This window comes from Ammospiza nelsoni, chromosome 4, assembly GCF_027579445.1.
Source record: "Ammospiza nelsoni isolate bAmmNel1 chromosome 4, bAmmNel1.pri, whole genome shotgun sequence".
NCBI classification, from domain to species: domain Eukaryota; kingdom Metazoa; phylum Chordata; class Aves; order Passeriformes; family Passerellidae; genus Ammospiza; species Ammospiza nelsoni.
The window spans coordinates 3,690,065-3,712,335 of NC_080636.1; the positions used below are offsets into that span (position 1 = coordinate 3,690,065).

A 22,271-nucleotide genomic window follows, 5' to 3' on the forward strand; every position below is an offset into this window, starting at 1 on the left:
TATCTCCTAAACCAGATGACATGAGCTACTTGAATATACCCTATAGATCAAGGTCTCACTTTCACAAGCCAGCCCCAGCCTTCCTGTCCTGGAAGCTGTCTTTTCATAATGCCAAAATAAAGACCCTGAGTTTTTTATTTCCTCTACTTGCTTCTTCTATTAGGGAAGTAGAAATTATTGTGGAATTAACACACTCTATGGTCCTGACTTTATCTCAGTCCTTTCCCAACACTGCAATTCTTTGATTTCATACTCTTATCTTACTTTTGGGTTGGCTTTCTTCCCCTGAATGTTTCATATCTCCTATTTCTTTGGCTTACTTCCTTATTATTTCCTAAGTGCTGTTCTTTACCCTCTGCTCCCACAGAATCACAGGATCAACTAGGTTGGAAAAGACCTCTGAGCTCATTGAGTCCATCCCATGGCCCAGCACCACCATGGCACTGAGTGCCTTGTCCAGTCTTTCCTTAAACACCTCCAGGGACTGTGACTCCACCACCTCCCTGAGCAGCCCATTCCAGTGTCTAATCACCTTTTCTTAATGTCCAACCTAAACCTCCTCTGGCACAGTTTAAGGCTTTGTCCTCATACTGTGGCTGGTTGCCTGGGAGGTGAAGACAATCCCCTCCCTCCCCTGCTGCCCATGGTGCTCTGGATGCAGCTCGTGGAATGTGTGGTTTCTGGGCTGCCAGTGCACATTGCTGGGTCATGTGGAGCTTTTCATCAACCAACACCTCCAAGCTCTTCTCAGGTCTGCTCTCAGCCCATTCTCCTCCCAGCCTGTGTTTATGTCAGGGATTGCCCTGACCCAGCTGCAGGACCCTTCACCTGGCCTTGCTGAACATCATGAGCTCCTTGCAGACCCCCCTCTCCAGCCTGTCCAGGCCCCTCTGATGGCATCCCTCCCTCCAGCGTGCCAGTGGCACCACACAGCTCAGTGTTGTCACAAAACAAGTGCTGAGGGTGCCCCTGATCCCAGAGTCGATGTCAGTGACAAAGATGTTAAACAGGACCAGTCCCACCACCAGCCCTGAGGAACACACTCATCCTGGTGTCCACTTGGACAGCGAGCCCTTCACTACAACTCTTGGAGTGTGACCAATCATCCAGCTCCTTATCCACTTCTCTACAGTTTAGAGACAAGGATATGTGAGCCAGCTGTTCCATTTCTATGATAAATTGATAGCAAATCTCATTTTGTCACTAGCTGAGTAACCTTTCTGCACTCCTGATAATCTTGACGAGAAGGAACCCAAGAGTTTTGTCAATTTACCAACTCTCCCTTCAGGAACCTTCCTTTCATATAATCTTCAATTCTTGCCTGGTTCAGGAGTATTAAATTGGTCTGCTTACCAAACTCCTAATCAACACTTTTCCTATTCTCTTAAGCATTTTAAATGCAAAGGTTGTCTCTGATTGCCAACTTTAAAACAAAGGAAAACACCCCAGAATAGCTTTCTGTTTCAGGGAATTGAAACACCCCATCAGTGGCTCTTAAATAAGTGCTCTTAATCCAAATTCAATGAGAGATGGCCTTGCTCACTTTTAATAACAGGTGAACTTCAAACGACCTGATTTTTCTTTGAGTCTATAGAATTAATATGGAGTAACTTGATATTTTACTGCCCGCATGATACCAACTTGCTTTTACAGTATGAGGTAGTTTAGAGTGATTCAGCCTTAATTAAAAGTAGGATATTTAAGCCATTTTTATTGGATGTAAGAATTGATACGAAAACTGCTGGTGAGCTCATCTGAACTGCTGGATGCTCACTGTTATTCTCTTATAAATAATGAGGCTCATTCATATCTGATGAGGACTGACTCTTTCTGGTTATCTTACTCTTATCACTGATCACAAATGAACATGTAATTATTTTGCAGTATATGCAGTATTTGTTCATCCTTTTATGTATCCGCCCTCCCAGTGCAGGTGTTTTGTCAGTTTTCATCATGTCCCACTCAAAACTAATGGGATGGCTCCAGCCCCTTCCCCTTCCTGTTCCTGCTAAATTCCTCCTTTCAATTCCTCATTTCAATTCACCAAGCAAGAACTCCTTGATAAACTCACAATCTCACCTACACTGTCTTGTATCTTCAGCAGAATATAGGAATCCTTCTCTGGGTATCACAGTTGAGCCTATTAAGATAAACAGGACTTGGAAAATAAGTGGGAACTGGATCCAGCTGAAGTGTATGTTTGGGGTGTGCTTTAGCTGTTGATTCCACACTTTTGGACAGTGTTCAAAGGCACGTGGCTGCTACTCTGGATGACGCTGCACATCTGTCTGGTTCAGAAGTTTAAGACTCTGGCAAATTTTCTGATAATACAGCTGATTTTATCTGTAGGGCTCTAAATCAAACCTGAACATGATAAGGAGCTGCCTTGGATAAGGGATTTTCTTAAATTCTGCTCAATTTAATCCTACAGGAAAAACTGTGGCAAATCTACTAACATAAACAAGAACTTTAAAAAATGCAAGCTCACAGCCTAAATGGATAGTTGGTAAATGAGCTGATCAGCTTCTGAGCGACAGTAAAGAGAACAAGTGGATATTTACTATAGGACAGGAAATGAATACATAGAGTTGTTTTATTGTCATTCTCTTGCTAACAAGAGACAGACAGAAATGCTAGAAAAATAAAGCAGCCCTAGAGTTAGAAGTCTAATTTTTTTATCTAAATAAGAAACATCATTAAAAGCAACTGAGCAAAAGTAGCTCCCACAAAAAGGCAAGGCCATCAGCAAGAGTTAAGTATATGTAAATGGGATTTACTTCACTGAGAGCAGTGTACTCTCAGCACCTCAGAGGAATCATTCCAATACAATACTGCAAGTGATTATGAAGCAAATATGCATTACCTTAAATAAACCAAAGCAAGAGACAAAGCAAATTATTTTGAAGTGCTTTTACTCTGTAACTTCATTAAAGGAGGTTGTTCATTCTCAGAGGGGAGCTAGAAATTGAGTATTGAAATCTAAAATTACAGAAATGTAAATCTGTTTATGGACCAAGGTCAAAGAGAGTTCTATTATGAACAAGGCTATCATCTACACAGTTATAAATATTTTAAAATATTTTTAAATTTTTGGTATTAATTTCTTTTTGCTTTTATCTAACATCCTCCTCACCACTTTTGCTTATTTTCTCCCCTGCAATATTTTTTTGGGTTTCCAGGACTCCTCACCTAAGAACTCATATCAAGGTTTTTCCTTATTTTACTTTTCAAAACTCCATTGGAATCAGGAATTAAGAGTCTCATTTTGGAACATAAAAGGCCAAGTCAACAGAAGGTCTAAATTGTCCTTGTACTCTAAATATTAATGTGGGATTAACTGATGTGTGCTAACTCCCTATTGCCAGGTCTTATTTAACTGGTAAAAATAACTCTGCTATCTGCATGGAGGGAGTCTGATGGGAAAGATCAAAGGAGAAAAAAGCAGAGGAGAAAAGGAATGGGAGGAAGAAAAGGGAAAACAACAGTGGGTTCTTTACTGAAATAATTCACAATTCAGGACTGTGACATTTTCTTACTTTTTGATCTGTTTTCCTATTTGCAGCAAAGTCACTGATGCCAAAAAGGACCCTTCATATGCTATGCTAGAATCATACCAATCTATAGAGGAAAAAAGCAAACAAGATCAGCTTTATGCTTATTTTCAGAGGTAAACCATACTGAACTACTGAATCTTGGGGGGGAAAAAAGGAAATAGAAGTTTCATCAAAAGACATACGGCACATTAAATGTTATGTACACAGTATTTTTGAAGTTGTTGCAACATATTTTTCTCTAACAAAACTGTAAGAACTGTGGGGTGGCTTTCATCTGTCTTTTAGCTTTTAATTGGTTTTATGTCTCTTTCCTTTATACATAACTATGCATACACCCACACAAAGATTCAAACGTACATATGCATACATTCATTCCATTTATAAATATTGATTAATATTCTTAATAATGAAAAAAATCAAGCAGAGATCCTACTCCCCATAATAGTTCTGAATCGCAAGTCATCTTTTGGATTGCTCTGAATTGTCTTTGTAAACACTGTAGTAAGTTACAATATTGAAATAATTGTCATGGTGCTTGATATTTACATCAAAACACTTCAATATAGCACAATCACAGAAATTTACTTCTGCACTCATAGGTCGGGAAGCTTGAGTTCTGGATTCTCTAGTACTTCTAACATTGTACTGTATGCAAGTTGCCAAATAATGGTATTTCATTTTAGTACAAATAAAATACTGCTTATTTGTAATTGGCTATCCAAGAGAGAATGAAGAAGAAGATGGAAGCAGAAGCAGCAAGTAGACAAGCAGATGTGGATGTGCACTTGGATACCAGACCTCTGGATAGCAAAGGAGCATACAGTACCCAGCACCCTGAGGACCAACAGCTCAGAAAACACTGCCAGGAAAGCTCTGCACTGACTGGGGCACGTCAGATCACAAGATAATGCTCTCACAAAGGGATGCACAGGAGTTCAGCTCACTACACCTCCTCCTGCTCAGAGCACCAGCAGAAGAAGCAAGCTGGGCAATCTTCACATTTTCAGTTTTACCGAGTCTTTGGAACAGACCCAAATAATTTCCGTGGTTGAAGCTCATTTTGCCTTTGAGACTGACTGTGAAAACCCCACCAAACAGAAACACAATGGTGATGGAGCCTGGGAAGCAGCCAACAATGCCAGACTGGAATGATGAACTCAAGCAGTTTGGCCACTGATAATTCCACAACGGATGGGGATGTTCCAGGAACGAGGAGATGCGCAAGGCTCACAATGGCTTATTCAGCATCCACAAACACTGAATAAAGAGACTCCAAAAAAGAAACACACACAACCACAAAAGCCAAGCCAGGAGAAGCACTGATTCGGGGGGTTGTTTTAGAGAGATGAACATGACAACTCAATGGGAATGAAAGGCTGGACCCAGATGGAAGGAGGTAAGAAAAGATCATGGCAATTATGGTGCAGCATAGCTGTCAGTGATACAAGGACAGATCACGCCGCTGCTGTCAGGAAAATGGAAGAGGATTTTTCATTGCTGTGGGAAGATCAAGGCATTAAAATTACATACGTACATACGTCAAGAAGTGAAGACCAATTGCAGGACAGATACAGGAACCTTTAAGCAGCTCCTTTTAGGATTGTGTATATGACTTCAAAATGTCTGATCCAAGAAAGCCTGGCAATTGTTTAAGACCTTCTATAGTGCTTTGCAAAGAAAAAAAAAAATAAAGTTATGTGACTGAGAACACTTTCTGTGACTTCTGATATGTTTGAGGAAGGCCAGTGATGCCACTGGGGAATCTCATGGATGGAATGAAGGGCACAAGTTTGTTCTAATAATCTTCGTACTTGATTGGGCTTAAACAATGAAAGGGTGCTTTTTCAAAACCATGTTTGGAAACAATTTGTTTTGAGCATCTTGGGTCTCACAAATCACTATTGTTTTGAAACCACTCAGGAGAGTGGAATATGTTACAAATTTACATTCATATGATCTGTACTTGAGTTAGAGGATAACAAAAGTGTCATGGGGCTAAACTAGTGTCAAAGAAAAAATAAAAAATCACAAAGAGCAGTCATTGCTTCTTTGTGGTTCTAGCATACTCCCAGAGGCTCAAAGGCCAACACAGGAGGAGGAAAAACATATTTTAAAAATGTAAAAAACTCACTGCTTACCATATTACTGCTGCCTGTCTTTATTTCTGCAAAAGGTTGTATGTAAGAAGGTTAAAGTGTTCATAACTGGGTGGTATTAGAGTATATAATCACTGTGCTTCCAATAGGACTTGAAAACAGCATATATATCAAAATTTAAAGTATTTTGCTGGCCTTCCAGAGTTGTTTGCTAAACCTAGTGTGCATTGGAACCTGAGTGAATGAATCCCATTAGTCATCACCATCTTAACAATATGCACATCATAGAGAGTTGGCTTCTGCACAGAGGAAGGAAATTACCAGTACTAACAAAGGAAAGAAGATTTATAACGAGCAAATATACAAAAGCTCCAAATAATTCTAATATTCACAGCTTGGCAATGACTTTCTAGGCTATGAAATTACTTTTCTTTTGGAGGAATGAAGATTCTACAAGGTTAGTATAAACAAAGGGTAATTGGAAAATCAAATTGCTCTACACAAGTTATTGTAAGGCCTGGAATAATGGTGATAGAATTAAAAAAAAAAAAAAAAAACAAAACAAAACAAAAAAAACCCAAAAAACCAAAACTTGTTTATGATTCAGTGGATTTTTGTTTTGTACATTATTGCAATCAAAACTTCTCCCTTTCAAGTGCTACATGGGAAACAAGTGGCTAAACACAAATCCCAGCTTACCCCTGACACAATGAGCTCTCCTCCCAGGTTCTGAACTTCTGCCTTCACTTTGCTGCAGATATTGAGCTGGTGGCAGTACAGGGCAATGCGCTGCAGGTAGGCCAGCAGATCCTGCTTGCAGGCTGAGTCTGGGCACTGCAGACAACACAAATACTGATCAGATGGAGCTGGGTTCATGAGATTAGAGACAGGTAATCAGACAGTGGCAGTGTGTGTGTATTAGGCGGACCTATTCCACTTTGCCTTTACATGAGGTACTAGATAAAATGTGAAAACTCAAATTCTACCTTTCATTTAACTCAAGATTTATGAATTGTAACCTAAAGATGCACTCTACCTTTCTGAAAAATGAGAAACCTCTTTATCATCATTATGAAAATAATAATTTTAAATTATGCTCTGCAATTATTTATGGAGTTGTACTGAACACCCAAAAGGTCAGATTTAACTTGAAACTCCAGGTTGCCTGTTGGATATCCAAGTTAACATCCAGTATGGACCAGTTAATGTCCAAATAAACCCAGTTCTGAGTGGTTACCCCCAGTGCCAACTCCTGTGTGCCTGGCAGCTCCCCTGGCATTTGTGCAGACATCCAGAGGATTAGATCAGGTGTGCTGGATGCTGTGAGGGTTTCACAATCAATAGAACTAGAAAGGGCCCCAGTACAATTTATTCATAGTCTCTGGGACTCTTAATAGAAACTGCATCGTCCCTCACAATATCAACAGCATAACAAGCAACAGCCTTGTAGTTAATATTCCAAGTCTTGCCTCAGGAGAGCAGACCTCAGTAATTCACTCTGATGAAACAGAGCTAAAAGGGCCCACTGCTAGCAGCATGTCTCCAATAAACACTCTTTGGGGCTACCCAGCAAAGTCTGACTGACAATCCTCCTGCATAGCTTGGGGACAAAGATTCCAAGTATGCCTTTTTATCACCTTACAGAGTTTTATGCTCAATTAAAAAAATAAATATTATCAGAGCATTCCAAGAAAAACTGATAGAATTAAATGCACATGAGTCAACAACATCACAGCTCCAACCTTGAGATCACTGCTCTGGCCCCAGCAGCTGGCAGGGAATGTGCTCATGGTGAAGATGTTGGAAATATTGTTGTCTATAACCTCAAATGGAGTCACTTGGCTTTTTTCTTGCCCTTTAAAACTAATAATAAACAAAGCTGGAGCTTCACTATAGAGTCTCTCCTCCTCAGACAGTTGCCACACCTTTCAGGCATTAATCCCTAAAAGAACTCTTCTCCCTACGATGCCAATTGAATATAAAAATATTTACTCAGTTCTTGAAGTCTCTGAACTGAAAGGAGTGAATTTAAAGCAATACTTCTAAAGAGTAGTCAAGGCTTTAAATATAAATACCTTGGAGTGAAAAAAATCTAAGGGCTCTTTAATTGGAACAATAATTAAAAATGCAGCTGTCCACAAAAAGTTTATATTGCTCAAGGGTCCCCAGAGTTCTGTGAAATATCATTAAAGTGCAAGCATTAAAAAAAATACTTCATTCTCAAAATAATTTAACTGGTTATTATTAGGGTTACAGTCCTCTGAAATTTAAAATATGACTCAAGTCAAGGCACTCTTAGCATAACAAGTCTCCTTCTGTTTCTTTCTTTAAAATATTCCACCTCTGCAAACACTGCAGACCAGGAATTTCATCAGCTGACAGATGGATTTCTTCTTCCTGGTGTTAAAATGAACAGATGCTACATTTGAAGGACTGGAATGGGTTAACTACAGGAAAAATGCTTGCTGCTGCTGAAGACCTAAACCCAACATTTCTGAGGCTACAGAAAAATGGAAGCTTTGGGGGTTTTTTGCCACTCTGGCCCATATTCCATGGCAAGGTGTTTCACACTATCACACTCTCACTTGAAGAAGAAAATGACATTCTTATTTTGAAGAGAAAGATTAGAGGCAAGGAAGTTATCAGTTCCCACTTCCAGCAAATTTTCTCTTGATGACAATGAAATGAAAGAAACGATAGGAAAGTTACAAAGGGAAAAACATTGAAGTTTAATTTGTCTGAATCCTAAATTAGCTATGTATGACCTGGATTTGAATTCAGCTCTTTACTTTTAATACATTGCTCCCTCTTGCTTTCCAGATGAATAAATAAATAAATCTGAAAATATACATACAGCAAGGTCCTCTGTCCAGCTGTGACATGAATTTGGAAAAAGAACTGAGGACACAGACCCCACAACATGCACAACACACTGAGGCAAACCAGAAAACATGGAGTCAGAGAATCTTGGAGGAGTAAAGAGCCAGATCAAGGGAAAATCGCTGGAAGAATGAGCTGAAAAGAATCCAAAGATTCTTACTTGAAGAAGAAAATGACATTCTTATTTTGAAGATAAATACTAGAGGCAAGGAAGTTACCTGTTGTTACTTCCAGCAAATTTTCTCTTGATGACAGTGAAATGAAACAAAGTATAGGTAATGTTCAAAGGGAGAAAACAGTGAAGTTTAATTTGTCTAAATCTAAAGCTAGCTTTGTAAGGCCTGGATTTAAATTTGGCTCTTGGCTTTTAATACATTGCTTCCTCTTGCTCTCCAGATGAATAGATAAATCTGAAAATATACATACAGCAAGGTCCTCTGTCCAGCTGTGACATGAATTTGGTAAAGGAGTGAGGACACAGACCCCACAACATGCACAACACACTGAGGCAAACCAGAAAATAGGGAGTCAGAGAATCTTGGAGGAGTAAAGAGCCAAATCAAGGGAAAAATGCTGGAAGAAAGAGCTGAAAAGAATCCAAACATTCCTAAACACTTAGCAAGGGAAACGGAGCATCCAAATCCTTACTGCTTTTTGAACAGCAAAGCCATTGTGGAGGTGATGATCTCACAGGTCTTTTCCAGCCTGAAGGAGTCTCTATCTAATTCTATCAGGCCCAGAATTGAGGCCATTTCTGAAATTTGGAGAAATTCATTTATGAATTTCCTGCTCTGCAAAATGCTGATGGGTCTAGAAGAACCAATGGGAAGAGCAGGATCCAAGACTCTCAATGGGTAATTTTCTGGTAAAAAAAAAAAAAAGACTTTTCCTGCAAAAGGCAACTCATCCATAGAGGTTCCATCGTGTTCCAGCTCGTTTTGGGGTACCTGATCAGCTACTGCCCGTGCCAGTTTGTCCATCCTGGATCCTGCCTCTGCAATCTTCTTGGCTGCATTAATGACATCAGATGTGTTCTTCAGGGGGCCTTTCCCTCTGTGGAACACAAGACAATTACCCACAATCTCAACAAATCATGAAAAGCAACACTTTTACTGACCCTGTTTACTGCTCATTTTTAAAATAGTAACACAAACGTCTTCTTAATTTATTACAAATTTGCCTTTTAAGTACTTTATAGTACAGCTTGATTAAGAAATCTTTCTGCTGTATTTCCTCTCCCTTACAAAATGCCTCACTGGCAATTTAGTCTGATGGTGCCTTCAAGCACATGAGCTGTACTTAATAGTATATGCATTTTTAAGGACTCATTAAGCCGATGTTGATCCTGGAATACAAAACCATTTCAAAATTATGTGATTCCCAAGCCAGTGCTAAATGTTCAGCCCATCATGTCTAAGGCAAGAATGTCACATTTTAGAAAACTTCTTTTTAGAAGATTTTTTGTTGGAAAATAAAGAGAGGTGAAGCATAATCATTGTGTTACATTGAATGTTATACTTAAAACATGTATAATTAGCTTTAGGCCTGATCTTTCACCATATTTTTAAGATGATGTACAAAATTCTGGTTTTAGTCATTAAAGCTACCAAAATGTATTAAGACAGAAGGTCTTTACAGACTTCTGTGAGTTTTCATCAGACTCAAAACTTTAAACCTGGTTGTACCAGTAAAATTGCTGCTGCTCCTGAGAAAGTCTCAACTTTCTCAGGAAGTGAGTTCATTTTCCATTTTTTTTAATGTGGAAAATGACAATATGGTCAAACTTTTTTTTTATTGAAGAGAAAGCATTTTTTCTAAGCACAACACTGCATTATTTTTGGAATTTTTAAAAAATCTATAATGGCAAGAATTACATGCTGAAACATATTTCCATTTTAATCTTCTTTTCAGACTTTCATTACCACTTTAAACAGATGAAATACAAGTATCCCACTTCTGATGAACTTAAACTGCAGCAAAAGTACTTCTTGGTGACCTCATGTGCTTCTACATTAATTACATGAGCAGCTCTGACTGTCACAAACTCCATGCATTTGAAAAATTATTTTGTTCTAACACTGCTGAGGTTACAGCCAACTAAAAAGGTGTGAAAGGCTTGTTTCTGTTTTAATGGAATATATTAAACAACTTGTTGTTGAATCTGATGCAGAGAGAGAGGCACTTTGATTTTTTTTTATTTACTTCAAATGTGTCAGTAATCTTTATCTCAGTCTCAAATTAGTTTTGTTCTTTTGATGCTAGAAAATACCATTATCAAACTGCCAATTTCATGCTCAATGTATCAAAGGTTGTCCAGGAGGTTGCAGAAATTGTGCACATTCTGGGCTGTTGCTTCAAAACATAATTTCTTCCTTCCATGATACAATGACAATGTTTGGGCAGTTTTCACCCTGTGTTTTGTTGACAGAAGGATCAGAGACACAAGACAATACAAACAGAAAAGTAACACAGAATTCTGTAAAATATCCTCTGCATCCATTTCCACCTCTTGCCACTACCCCAGGTTGCTGCAAGCCCCAACCAACTGAGCTTGAGCACTTCCAGGGATGGGGCAACACAAAGAGATGAATAAATGAATGTTTGATTTTAATCCTGAAAAAAAAAAAACAAAACAGGAAGATTTTCATCCTGTTTTGTGCAATCACATTTTGATAAATACCATTTAAACTTTTGAACCCACTCAAAAAATAAACACTGAACAAAATTTAATTTACTACAGTGATCTGGAATTCAAAGAATCTTGTAAACCTGTCTCCCTGGTGTGATTAATAACATGACCATAATAAAGGACAATAATTCTGTTTATATTGTATCGTTAATGAATGGCCTCTGCAATTAGAGAAGAATAAGGCATCAATAGAGAAAAGAAATGAAAGCAAAAAAAAGAAATCATTACTGACAGACTCCCACAAAGCATTAGATCAAACCAGTTTCATTTCATTTGGGATTTTTTTTTTAAGGAAGCTCAATGTTTAAATGATATAAATAGTTTTGCCATTATTTTTGATTGACACAAATTGTGCTGAAATGTTGAAAGTTCAGAGAGGCACATGCACTTAGATGGGTACTAAAGGAAATGTCACTGGAGCGTCTGTAAGGTCACAGACTAACTTTACAAAATGATCTGCAAATAAAAGAGACTTGCAAATAGCACAAAATCTTCATGTCATTAATCCCACTTGGACAAACACCCAGGGCAGTGTGTATGATGAGCATTCCTTGGTGCTCCACCCCCAAAACCACAGCAAATCATCTCAAAAGGGTACAAAGCAAAGCAGAAAATGGAAGACGTGGCCCATGTGAGCTGCTCAGCTGGGGCTGTTTTGTCCTTACCTGGTGAAGTCTGTCATTTCCATCATGATCATGCACATCTGCTTGGCCAGCACAATGATGTCATTGCCACTGTCGTCCCACTTGGCCACCTCTGCATCCAGCTTGCTCTTCTCTTGGTGGAATATCTCCACCTGCTCAGCAATCTTTGCCTTCTCCTCCTGGGGCAGCTGGGCCATGATAGCCTGGAGAAAATACAGGAGTTGGGCATGAAAAGAAGGAAGGTACAAAATGGATCTTTCCAGCGGTCCCACCCAACAGCTTGAGTTACTTTTTATGGGAGCTGAAGATACCAAGTAAAATCCTGTAGGCATTTGATTTCTGTCAGGACATGTAAAAGCACATTCACAGCACGTTTATGCCTCTTCTTGCACTTTCAAGATGATAAAATTTCTATTTATGATGTCGTGATTATTCACCAGTTGACAAAGGAGAACTAAATCCCAATTTTGGGGAAGAATAAAACAAGTGACATTTATGGGAAAAGGCAGACTGAATTGCTGTGTCACCCCTAGTCTCATCCTCTGTCAGAAACAGAGGATTTCAGATTTACACAACACTAAAATGAGCTATGACACACAAGACAATACATTTGAAGTGAATTGTAAGAAGTGTATCTTTAAAGATATTTAGTGTTCCAATTTTCTCTTGGAAGAAATGCAAAAAGGCACTGGACAGGTTGGTACTGATCTGCCTCAGCATGAACAAAGCACAAAGTTCCTGCTCCCCTCCAAAAACACCCTAAAAATTATAATAATTACTTCTGAGGATCAAATGGACACTTTGAATAATGATTTCCAAGTTAAGCTTTTATTTGGCTCTAGGGGATCTGAAGACCACATTATGCATTTAATGGGGTGTGACACATATTTAAGTTTCATTACATTTTTTTCTTGTTTATGTCACTTTCAATCAGCTGAAGTCTTTTTCTACATATTCGTAAAATGCTCTTGGCTTTTAAAAATTCGTAATTGACCTTTTCCCAAACTGAAATTAAAAAGGGTTATAAACAGTAGATCAGAAAATGAGAAATTTGCAGTTAATCAAATTAAAATTCAAGATGAGTTTTAATTAGGTCTTATCAATGTAACTCAGCAGTTTCAAATGTGAGCATAATAGTCTTTTTACAAAAAAATGCAGTGTAAGTCAAGCTAATAAATAAATATATAAAATGCACATAAAACAACAGAACTGAGGAATTAATTGAAATTAGGAGAATATGACAGGAGTAGTGAAATTTGGGAAGTTTATCTGACTTGCCTGTGGGTTCTTCAAGTGGCTGCTTCACCTGCACACTCTTTAAACTGGTAAACAGTGCTTTAATAATTCTGTTCCAGCTGCTGATGTGCTTTCAAAGCAGCCATATCCTACAGCAAATGCAGCCTGTAAATTCCACTTTTATTTCTACTGAAGACCAACGCAAGAATTTCTGCTAAAACACTACCAGCCTTATGGAGTAAGCATATTAAACAAATCCATTACATGGCATGAACAAAAGTATTTTGCATCTTTTCCACAGGAAAGGTTCAGACAAAATTCTATTCTGCTCAGAACTCCAGACTGGGGACTGGGCAGCTTCTGCTTAGCATTGTTTCCCTTTTAGGTTTTTATGATTTGTTGTTTCCTGTGCCATATTGCAATCTGTGTTATTCAGGATCTGTCTTTATGATATATTATATTTATACAGCGTGTAGCTGATCAAAGCAGAAGGATTTAAGCACAGCAGTAATAATAACCACAATAAATGCAGTAGAATTTAAGAATCCTAAATCCCCAGGTGAACTCGATTCTTAGTAAGAAAAATTACTGCAGTCTTTACTTGGGTTTTAGATCAAGAAAGGATGACATGCTACCCAGTCCTAAATGTAACCAAAAAGATGAGAAAGGCTGTGAAATCTGACAAAATTTCTGTACTGTATCTCATTTCTGTTATACCTGAGATTTGCTTTAATAGTCAATACTTTGAATATCTCAAAAGGAGTTTATGCCCTTTAAAATATCAAAATCACAAAAGATACTCAACTACATCCAGAACAGTTCTGCCACCAGTCTCACAGTAAGGAATTCAGGTATCTTTTGCCTTAGGGATGTCATGATAAAACTCCCGTTTTTCTAATGGTGTGGTTAATTTACCATCTATATTCAATATTCAGGGAAATAATTTTAAGACAAAAAGAAATCTCTGCCCATTTTACTGGATCCATGCCTTGCATTTCTCCCACACCTCTGAGTAAGCTCCTTTCAGATTTTTGTTACTCCACTGTCTCTTTTCAGAGTGTAAAACCCATGTGTCAAGCCCCAACCCACAGCAGCTGAAAATTCTGTCCTGGTCCTCTGAGCTTTCACAGCATCTTTGCCTGCTGCTCTTTAGGTTCTCAGCCCTACAAATCCTCTTCCAGACTCCAAGGTAAGAAATCCCCATTCCAGTTATCAACTTTTGCTGGTGTTTGAGTGTGTGGGGAGGATGCTTCTTATTTAGTCCATAGCTTCACTTCTAGCACAACAGAACAAATCAGACTTGTGGGAAACACCAATGAAAATAATTCAGATTATTCCCAGTTTGCTGCTGGTTCTCTCCTGGAAAATGTTAAAATGCTTTTCTTTAAAAAAGCTCTTTTTTCAAATCAAATATATTGTCATGACGCATAAAATTATAGTCTGATTTTTTTTTTTTTAATAATCTGAGCTGAGAAGACTATTCAGTAAAAAGCAAACATTCATCAGAGGGTGGCATAATCCTGAGTGTTAACAGGAATATTCCTGAGTGTTAACAGACTGCACTTCCCCAGCACCTGTGACCCCTGAAGCACTCATCAGCTTAATTTGCAATCCCCATGCACAGGCTGAGGTCGCAAATCACAGTGACTGGAGTTTATCATGATGTAATTACCCTGGTAAAATTACATTGACTCAGTAGCAAATGTCTTCAATTACAATTAAATTACAGGGACTACTCAGTAGCTTAAACAGATCTTCTTGACAGGTTTGCACACTGGGAAACATGACTAATGTAAGATTTCTCTGGATACAGCACATGGTGCACTGATGGGATTTTTTAAATTTTTTTTTTTTTAATTTGCTGACTACTCCCACATTTTCACCACATTCCAAACCTGCAAAAGCTCCTCTTACAGCACTAGCTGGAGCAAGCAGCTGATAGTAGGCAGCACAAAAGCCTCACGACCATTCAATAAATGCTACTCGGACAGGTTTGACATGAGAAAAACCTTCAACAGCTCTGTCAGTTTGGTCCCATCCTTTCTTAAACAACCCTGAGGGCTGTGAATCACTTTCTGAGGCAGAGGTTTTATTGGTCACACAGGCGGGGTTTGTACTCACCCTCGCGCTCTGGCCGGCAATGAGCTGGTCATCCTCAGTCTGGACGCTCGTCCGGCTGCGCACGTCGTAATCCTCCTGCTCGAAGTCTGAGTCGTCCTCCAGCTCCTCAGGGGTCTGCAGGGACACACAAAGGCCACAGAGAGGAGATGACCAGCTGAAAAAGGACGCAGAGCAAGTCCCCTGCACAGTGAGCTCTTATTTCATTGACTACCAGCCCAGGAAATGCTGTTCTGTTCACCTCGGAAATGAATTTGTCTGCCCCGGCAGTCAGGGAGTGAAACTGAATTGTCTTAAAAATTAAATTGTTTCAACCCTAGTTTTCTTTACAAATGGCATTTGTCATTACCCTGCCACAACTTTTCTTGCTGCAATATCTCTTAACTCTGTTAACATGATGAATGCAGTTCCAGGAACAAATATCCTTTGGAAACACTAACAACTGGAATGCAGTATATATTTCATATATAAATGGTCGCTAACACTATTATATTACTGGAAACTACATGTAATCTTCAAAAGAGAAAGTAAATACCTGGGAAAAAGCAACTAACATCGTAGAAGAAAAATTTATCAAAGCAAATAAAAGATTTCCCATTGAAAGAAATTGTAAATTATGTCAAGTGGTTTTGAAACAAACATGAAATTTATAATCTGTGTAATGTTGGTTCACATGGTCCTTTTCATATACAGAGCTTTGGAATTTGACTCATACTCCTGCTGAGACACTGATGTCTTCAATGCTGATGCTACAGATGAAGAGAAAGTTTCTTGGAAGATTTACTAAATCAAGTTACGTATTTTCAGGCTTTAGATTGTTTAAAATGTTGGAAGGAGGGAGAAAAAAAAAATTGATGGATCTGTTCATTTGGGGTTTTTCACCATCTAGCAAAAAGTTTTGAGAAAAAAAAGTCCTTATTTATATTCAGAGAGACAGTCTCCTTAAAATCAGTATTAGTATGATATTTAATGTAGAGGGTACAAAAAAGTGGAATCTTTAGAAAGAAGATTATATTCCATTTTATGGTTGAATAGCATCTGGTAAAATAGCCTAAGTTCTGTGGGTACCAGTCATGACGAAGGTATGAAGAAAAAAAAAAAGAAAAAGAAAACCACAGTAATGTGGAGAAATCCTCACTTTCCTGGACACCCTTCACCCCCAGTGAGAGCCTGGAAGGCCAAGGCACGACAGAAGAAATCATCCAGGCTGGCATTTGGTGCTTGGAGGCAATGTCAAGTTTCCCAGCAGAGGTGCTAATCACTGCCAGTTGTCATTGCAGCTCTGTCTGGGGCTGCTCACTCACCAGGAACGGCTCCAAACCCCCTAACAGAACCCAGAGGAATCTTCTGGTGGTATTTCTGTTCCAGCCTGGCTCCCAACACCAAGTGCACATCCCTGTTTGTAGCTGCACAGTGAAGTGCACAGGATGGGGAGGGTAAAACACAGACATCTTGGTGGGACTGTGAGAGCATGAATTAAATATGGGCTTTGGTGCTGAGCTGGAGGAAGAAATAACCAGGTGTGACAGTGTGGTAATGAACTTGCACCTCTGAAGAGAGGCGTGCACAGAGAGAGTGTCTAACAGGACAGGTGTTGGAGAATTTTGCTCAGAAATGGTTTATAGAGTTTTGTTCAGACATGCCATAATCATATACAGCTGATGGAAAAGTAAAAGGCAGCTGTGAGGAGCAAATTCTCAAAGCCTGTTCCTGTAAACAACAAAATTCTCAGGCACGTTTATGTAAACAGCAGAAGTTCTCAGGCTGTTTTTTAATAACAAGTAAATATCTTGTCCTTGGATAAGTTATGGGAAAGCAAAAGTGACAAACATGGAGGCCTTGAGAACCATTCATATCAGGGTGAGAAAACAAATCTTGGTTTCAATAACAAGCCACAGGTATTGAAAACAAAAGGAGGGATTAATGTGTAATCTGTAACCTATGATGAGCTCGGGTTTTGCAATATGTATGAGCTTAATTAACACTGTTATAAAATGTGCATGATGGATGAATAAATCGGAGTTGGATGCTGATCAGAGGATGGGTCGTCTCCCTTCGCTTTCTACAGACAGGCAGGAGAAGTTCAGATGAAAAATGAATTTACCTTCTCTCTACTGAAACAGGTAAAATAGAAGGATTGGTACCCATCCAATGGTCTTGTTTTCCAGTCACCTTTAATCTCTTTGTTTTCTCTGCTCAGCTGCCCGAGGGCAGGATGAGACCTTCAAATCTGTCATAAACAGGCAAGGTACAAAGAGAATCCTACAACTCCTGAGCAAAGAGTGCTCTCTATCACAAGGCTCAGCTTTTCATCTGCCTAGGCTTTGCTGTTCAGAACAAGAACAGGGTGCAGAGCTTCAATAAACCAGCTGGCTCTTCCCCATCCTCCAAGTCCACTCAACGAGTTTCACTGGTCATTGCAAAGCCAGTAGCCTTTCACACCCCAAATATACTCCTCTTAGTTTCTTCTGTCTCCACTTTTATAAATAAGATTATAAAACATAATGTGCAATCCTTTCCAAGTCCTTTCATAGTCAAACTTGAAGTAAAGATGTAATATTCAAAATATTACATCTCAACATGGTAACCAGTAAGGACATGAGGCTGCCTCTTAAAAAGAAAAAAATATTCTGAAAATTCGATGCAAGGACTTATTCTTGAAGAAATAGCCAGAAAAAAATGTATTGCTTTTACTGACATTCATGATCTTGAAATCTGTGGCCTTTAAAACACTGAAATTTAATGGGTATAAATGTTGAGCTTGGAGAAAATGTAGTGCAAACCAAAAGGGCAAGTAATGCAACTGTTAGCAATATACTACAAGCATAAGACATCTTCCTATTCCCCTCTGTACAAGTGAGATCTAATTCAAAGTGATCTTTCAGATTCACTCTTTTCATGTTTTCAAGTGTGGTGAATTTTAAACTCTCATTTTCTTCCCCAAAACAGCTGCATTTTGCATTAGGGTGAAGAAGTGGGGTTACCTTTTATCTGTTTTCTGCCATTTTGAGCATTTTCATGCTTTTCACCACTGCACCTTTGCTTTGTCTCAGCTGATCCCCTGGAGATGCAGCCCGTATAAAATAAAGTCTCCCTTTTGTTTAGACACAAAGGTACCAAAAAAAAAAATTATATTGAATTTGACTTAAAGGACAACTCTTAGCAAGGCCTTCTAATACACCAGAATGACTCTAATTTTTGTGCACAACTAACAGGACCTTGATATTTAAAACCTTGTTTCCAAGACAACAGAGTCTGAGATTCCATTTCTCTGAGCTGGAAGACAGAAAGACGGATTCTGTCTTGCAGACACCTGGATTTATGGTCACACAAACATAGCAATCACAGATCTGAGGTTGGAGACAGCTTCCAAACAGAGCTGACAGCCACCAGTGGCAGAGGAAGCTCAAGTAATATTCAAAACTAATGGATTTTATGCACTGATTGATTTCAGCAGGAAAATGGACCATTTTCATCATTTTTAATCTGTTTTGTAGCACAAGCCATAAGAGTTCCCAAGATTTTTTTCAAATACAGTATCTCTACTACACACAACATTCATCTAACTCAGAGGAAGTTTTCCAGTGAAGAAGAATCTTTCACAATCCCAGAAAAATCACACAATAAATATGTGCTTTCCTCTTTTGAGATGCATGTTTTATTTCTAATATGAATGTGGTGACTTTCAACTTCCAGGCATTGGAACATTGGAATATATATATATATATATATATATATATATATATATACATTTAATATCTCTCTGGCTGTTTGATTGAAGAGCTTGCTGTGAACAAAATATCTTCCATCTATGTAATTTTTTAAATCTTTTGTGACTGCAGTATGAATATGTGAATTATACAAGTATAAGGAATAAAATGGCATATATATGCAGATTTATAAATGCTATTTGTTTCATATTTCACCAACTCAAATGTACTTGATGAAGATAGAAACCCCACTTTGCTATGCAATTAAAAATTGTAAGATGCAATTACAAGAACTTCAGCACTGTGAACACCAAGTCAAGCTAACCTTGTAATGAGAGCAAACACTGGAGAGATGAAAAGATACTCCTCTATTTTTTACAATGAAAATTCCTTCTAATTCTAAAAGACAAGGAGAAAAAAAACCCCAGACTTTACAAGGTGCTTTTAAATCCAACTCCACACTATTCTGTACATTTTTTTTGTACCACTGCAAGCAGCACCTGAGTGCCTCAATCAGAGACCCTCTCTCACTGCAGGTCTTCAGTTGTTTGGTGATTTACAGTAAAATCTAACACTTCAAATCCAATCTGAGGAGCAGCAGGCACTCAGTGGAAACACTAGACCTCACAACACCCTTTGGAGATGGGATGTTTCAAAAGATGATGGGATTCTGCACCAAATCTGGTTTTACAGAGGACACAAAATGCTGCAGCAATTTGGATTTTACACCAATGGCTGCCCCAGAGGTGATGGTGGCTAAACCTGACGAGTCTGGTAGAGGAGAAGAGCATTAATACACCCAACAGCTGAGCATTAATACACTCCACAGTCATTTTTGCTGACGTTTTCTCCAAAAGACTGAAAATCCCTTAATGACATAGTAGAGTAGAAATGGAGGTAATAATAGAATGAAATATCCTGAATTGGAAGGAGCTCACAAGGACCATCAAAGACCAGCTCCTGGTCCTGCACAGGACATCCCCAAGAGTCACAACTTCTTCCTGAGAGCATTATCCAAATGCTGAATTCTGAATTATCCTGAATTCTGTCAGGCTTGGTGTGAGAGACTGAAATGGTTAATGGCTTAAACACTGTTAAAAAAGGACTTGGCCATTATGGCAAAATTATATAAAGAAGCTGTGAGCACCAAAGCCCTGTTCAAATGTGCCTCCTGAGGGGAACTGGGCTGTGAGTTAAGCCAACTTAATCTGTCTGTCACTCTTTTTCTCTCCCACCCTGCCCTTCTTTTTCTTCCTCTCTCTCTCTACCTCACACTACTGTTAAATAAAATCCAGCTTCAGCATATGGTCTTGTTTGCACCTTAACACAGGCAGAGGCATCTCTCTAACAATTTTAATAACCAGAACTCAACACCTGGTGCAGTGACCACTTCCCTGGGGACCCTAATCCAGTGTCCAACCACCCTCTGGGTGAGGAACCTTTCCCTGATATCCAACCTCAACCTCTCCTGACAGAGCTCCAGCCATTCCCTCATTCCTAAGATGCTCCCAGAGGGCATCTCCAGGCATCCCCCCAGAGAATCAAGTTCACAGATGTTTAAAGTCTACTCTGTAACATGAACTAAACACGGCAAGAGGGAACACCTGGACGTTGGCTCCAACAGTGCACTCCTGATCCAAACAAATGTAATGCTCAGTTGATGTAGATGCCTCTAAATAAGAGGTTGCTAATGGCAAAGGCCATGTTTAATACCAGTAAATAAGAGTAAATTGGCCTTGGAGATTGATAAGAATGAGAAAAGTTGCCATTGTGAGTCCTTCTGACTGTAGAGAGGGTTTCTGGCCAATAACTGAGGGAATTTCATAGGCAGCTTTGAAAACACAAAGTGCAATTTCATCCCTACACAGTAATAGGGAAGGTGTTGGAATGAAGTTATTATTTTCTATTTTATTTCTAGGTTCTATAATTATACTCTTAAATTCATTTATACTACTTCTTAACTTGTGAAAGAGATGTTTTTCTTCTGTATAGATAATAATAATTATCTTCAATGAAAAACTGAGTCCTCTTTCTCCTCCAGAGGGACAATAAATTCTCCCCTTTTGAGGGAAAAAGAGAAGAACAGAGACTATCCACCCTTTCTTTCAGCTTACTAAAAGTAATAACACTAATGAAAATTAATTTCAAAAGTGGTTTTATTTACTCTCTGGAATGAGGGGACTCAGATAAATTCAATCTTTCACAACTTGCACTCAATCAATCACTGCCTGAAAATAATTGTGTCAGATGCTCTAAAAAGTTTGCAAGATTGGATTTTTTTCCTTTTTTTGCAATTCTGAAAAAGTTTTATCACCTGAATTAAAGGGTGCATAATATTTGACAGATTATTAGATGAAAATATTCTAAAGGCTTTTATAGCCTCACCCTTTAATTATACATCCCATTTCAGTGTGAGATGTTCACATGGAAACATTAAAGAGTATCTCAAAGTGAAACTAATTTTGTTTTCTACAGCAAATAAGGTTCTGATTCAGCAAACTCTGGTCTGTGTAAGCTTATATATGTGGATTTTTCCAGTTAACTCACATGGATAATGAGTCCATTTATGTGCTTTAGTTCTCTGCCTGGGTAAGGAGTATTACACTGAGCTCCATAAATAAGTTAATTGTCTGAAGGCAAAAATAAATCTTCCTAATCTGGGCAAACAGAATTCATTAACTCAGATCATACAACAGGTGGAAAGTCATAGTGATATAATGGCAAAAGTAACTTGGGATTTTCCTAAGGAGACTGAGAAGCCTGAATGCTGATCAGCTCTCCAGGTACAGAGAACTGTCAGGCAGTGACAAAGGAAGTGATCAGACCTTCAAAATTCAAAATTTAATCTTAAAAACCTCTCACCAGGATGGACATCTCATGGCAAACTCTTGGGGATAACTTTGATGTGTAGAGAGCTGCTGGAAGATGGAGCTCTGTAGAGGACGGAAAATCCTGGGTTTGTAGGAGATCCCACCTGATGACTGAGTCTGTGCCACAATCACAGTTTGAAATGACTAGAAAAGATTAAAGTGTGCTAGGCAGTTGTTCTTGTCCTAAGAAAATTTGGAAATTGTTGTTACTAAGGAACTCGAAAATCAAAGGGAAAACAGATGCAGATCTTTCATTTCCCAGAACTGTAGAATGCTGGAATGGTTTGGGTTGTAAGGGACCTTAAAGTTCATCCAGTGCCACCCCCTGCCCTGTTCAGGGACACCTTCCACCATCCCAGGCTGCTCCAAGCCCTGTCCAGCCTGGCCTTGGGCACTGCCAGGGACCCAGGGGCAGCCACGCTTGTTCTGGGCACCCTGTGCCAGGGCTCAGCACCCTCACAGGGAAGTAATTCA

At 38.9% G+C, this 22,271-nt stretch overlaps 1 protein-coding gene across 3 annotated transcripts in view; it reads right to left on the reverse strand.

The window, feature by feature from the left end:
• Positions 1–22,271, reverse strand: part of CTNNA2 (catenin alpha 2) — a 484,474-nt gene that overhangs the window by 22,697 nt on the left and 439,506 nt on the right. For all 3 annotated transcript variants that reach the window (XM_059470196.1, XM_059470197.1, XM_059470199.1), the window contains 4 exons: positions 15,221–15,334; positions 11,885–12,066; positions 9,478–9,583; positions 6,350–6,484 (listed from right to left, as the gene is read on the reverse strand). In XM_059470196.1, coding sequence (XP_059326179.1) covers positions 6,350–6,484; positions 9,478–9,583; positions 11,885–12,066; positions 15,221–15,334 — 537 coding nt within the window. The remainder of the gene's footprint in view (positions 1–6,349; positions 6,485–9,477; positions 9,584–11,884; positions 12,067–15,220; positions 15,335–22,271) is intronic.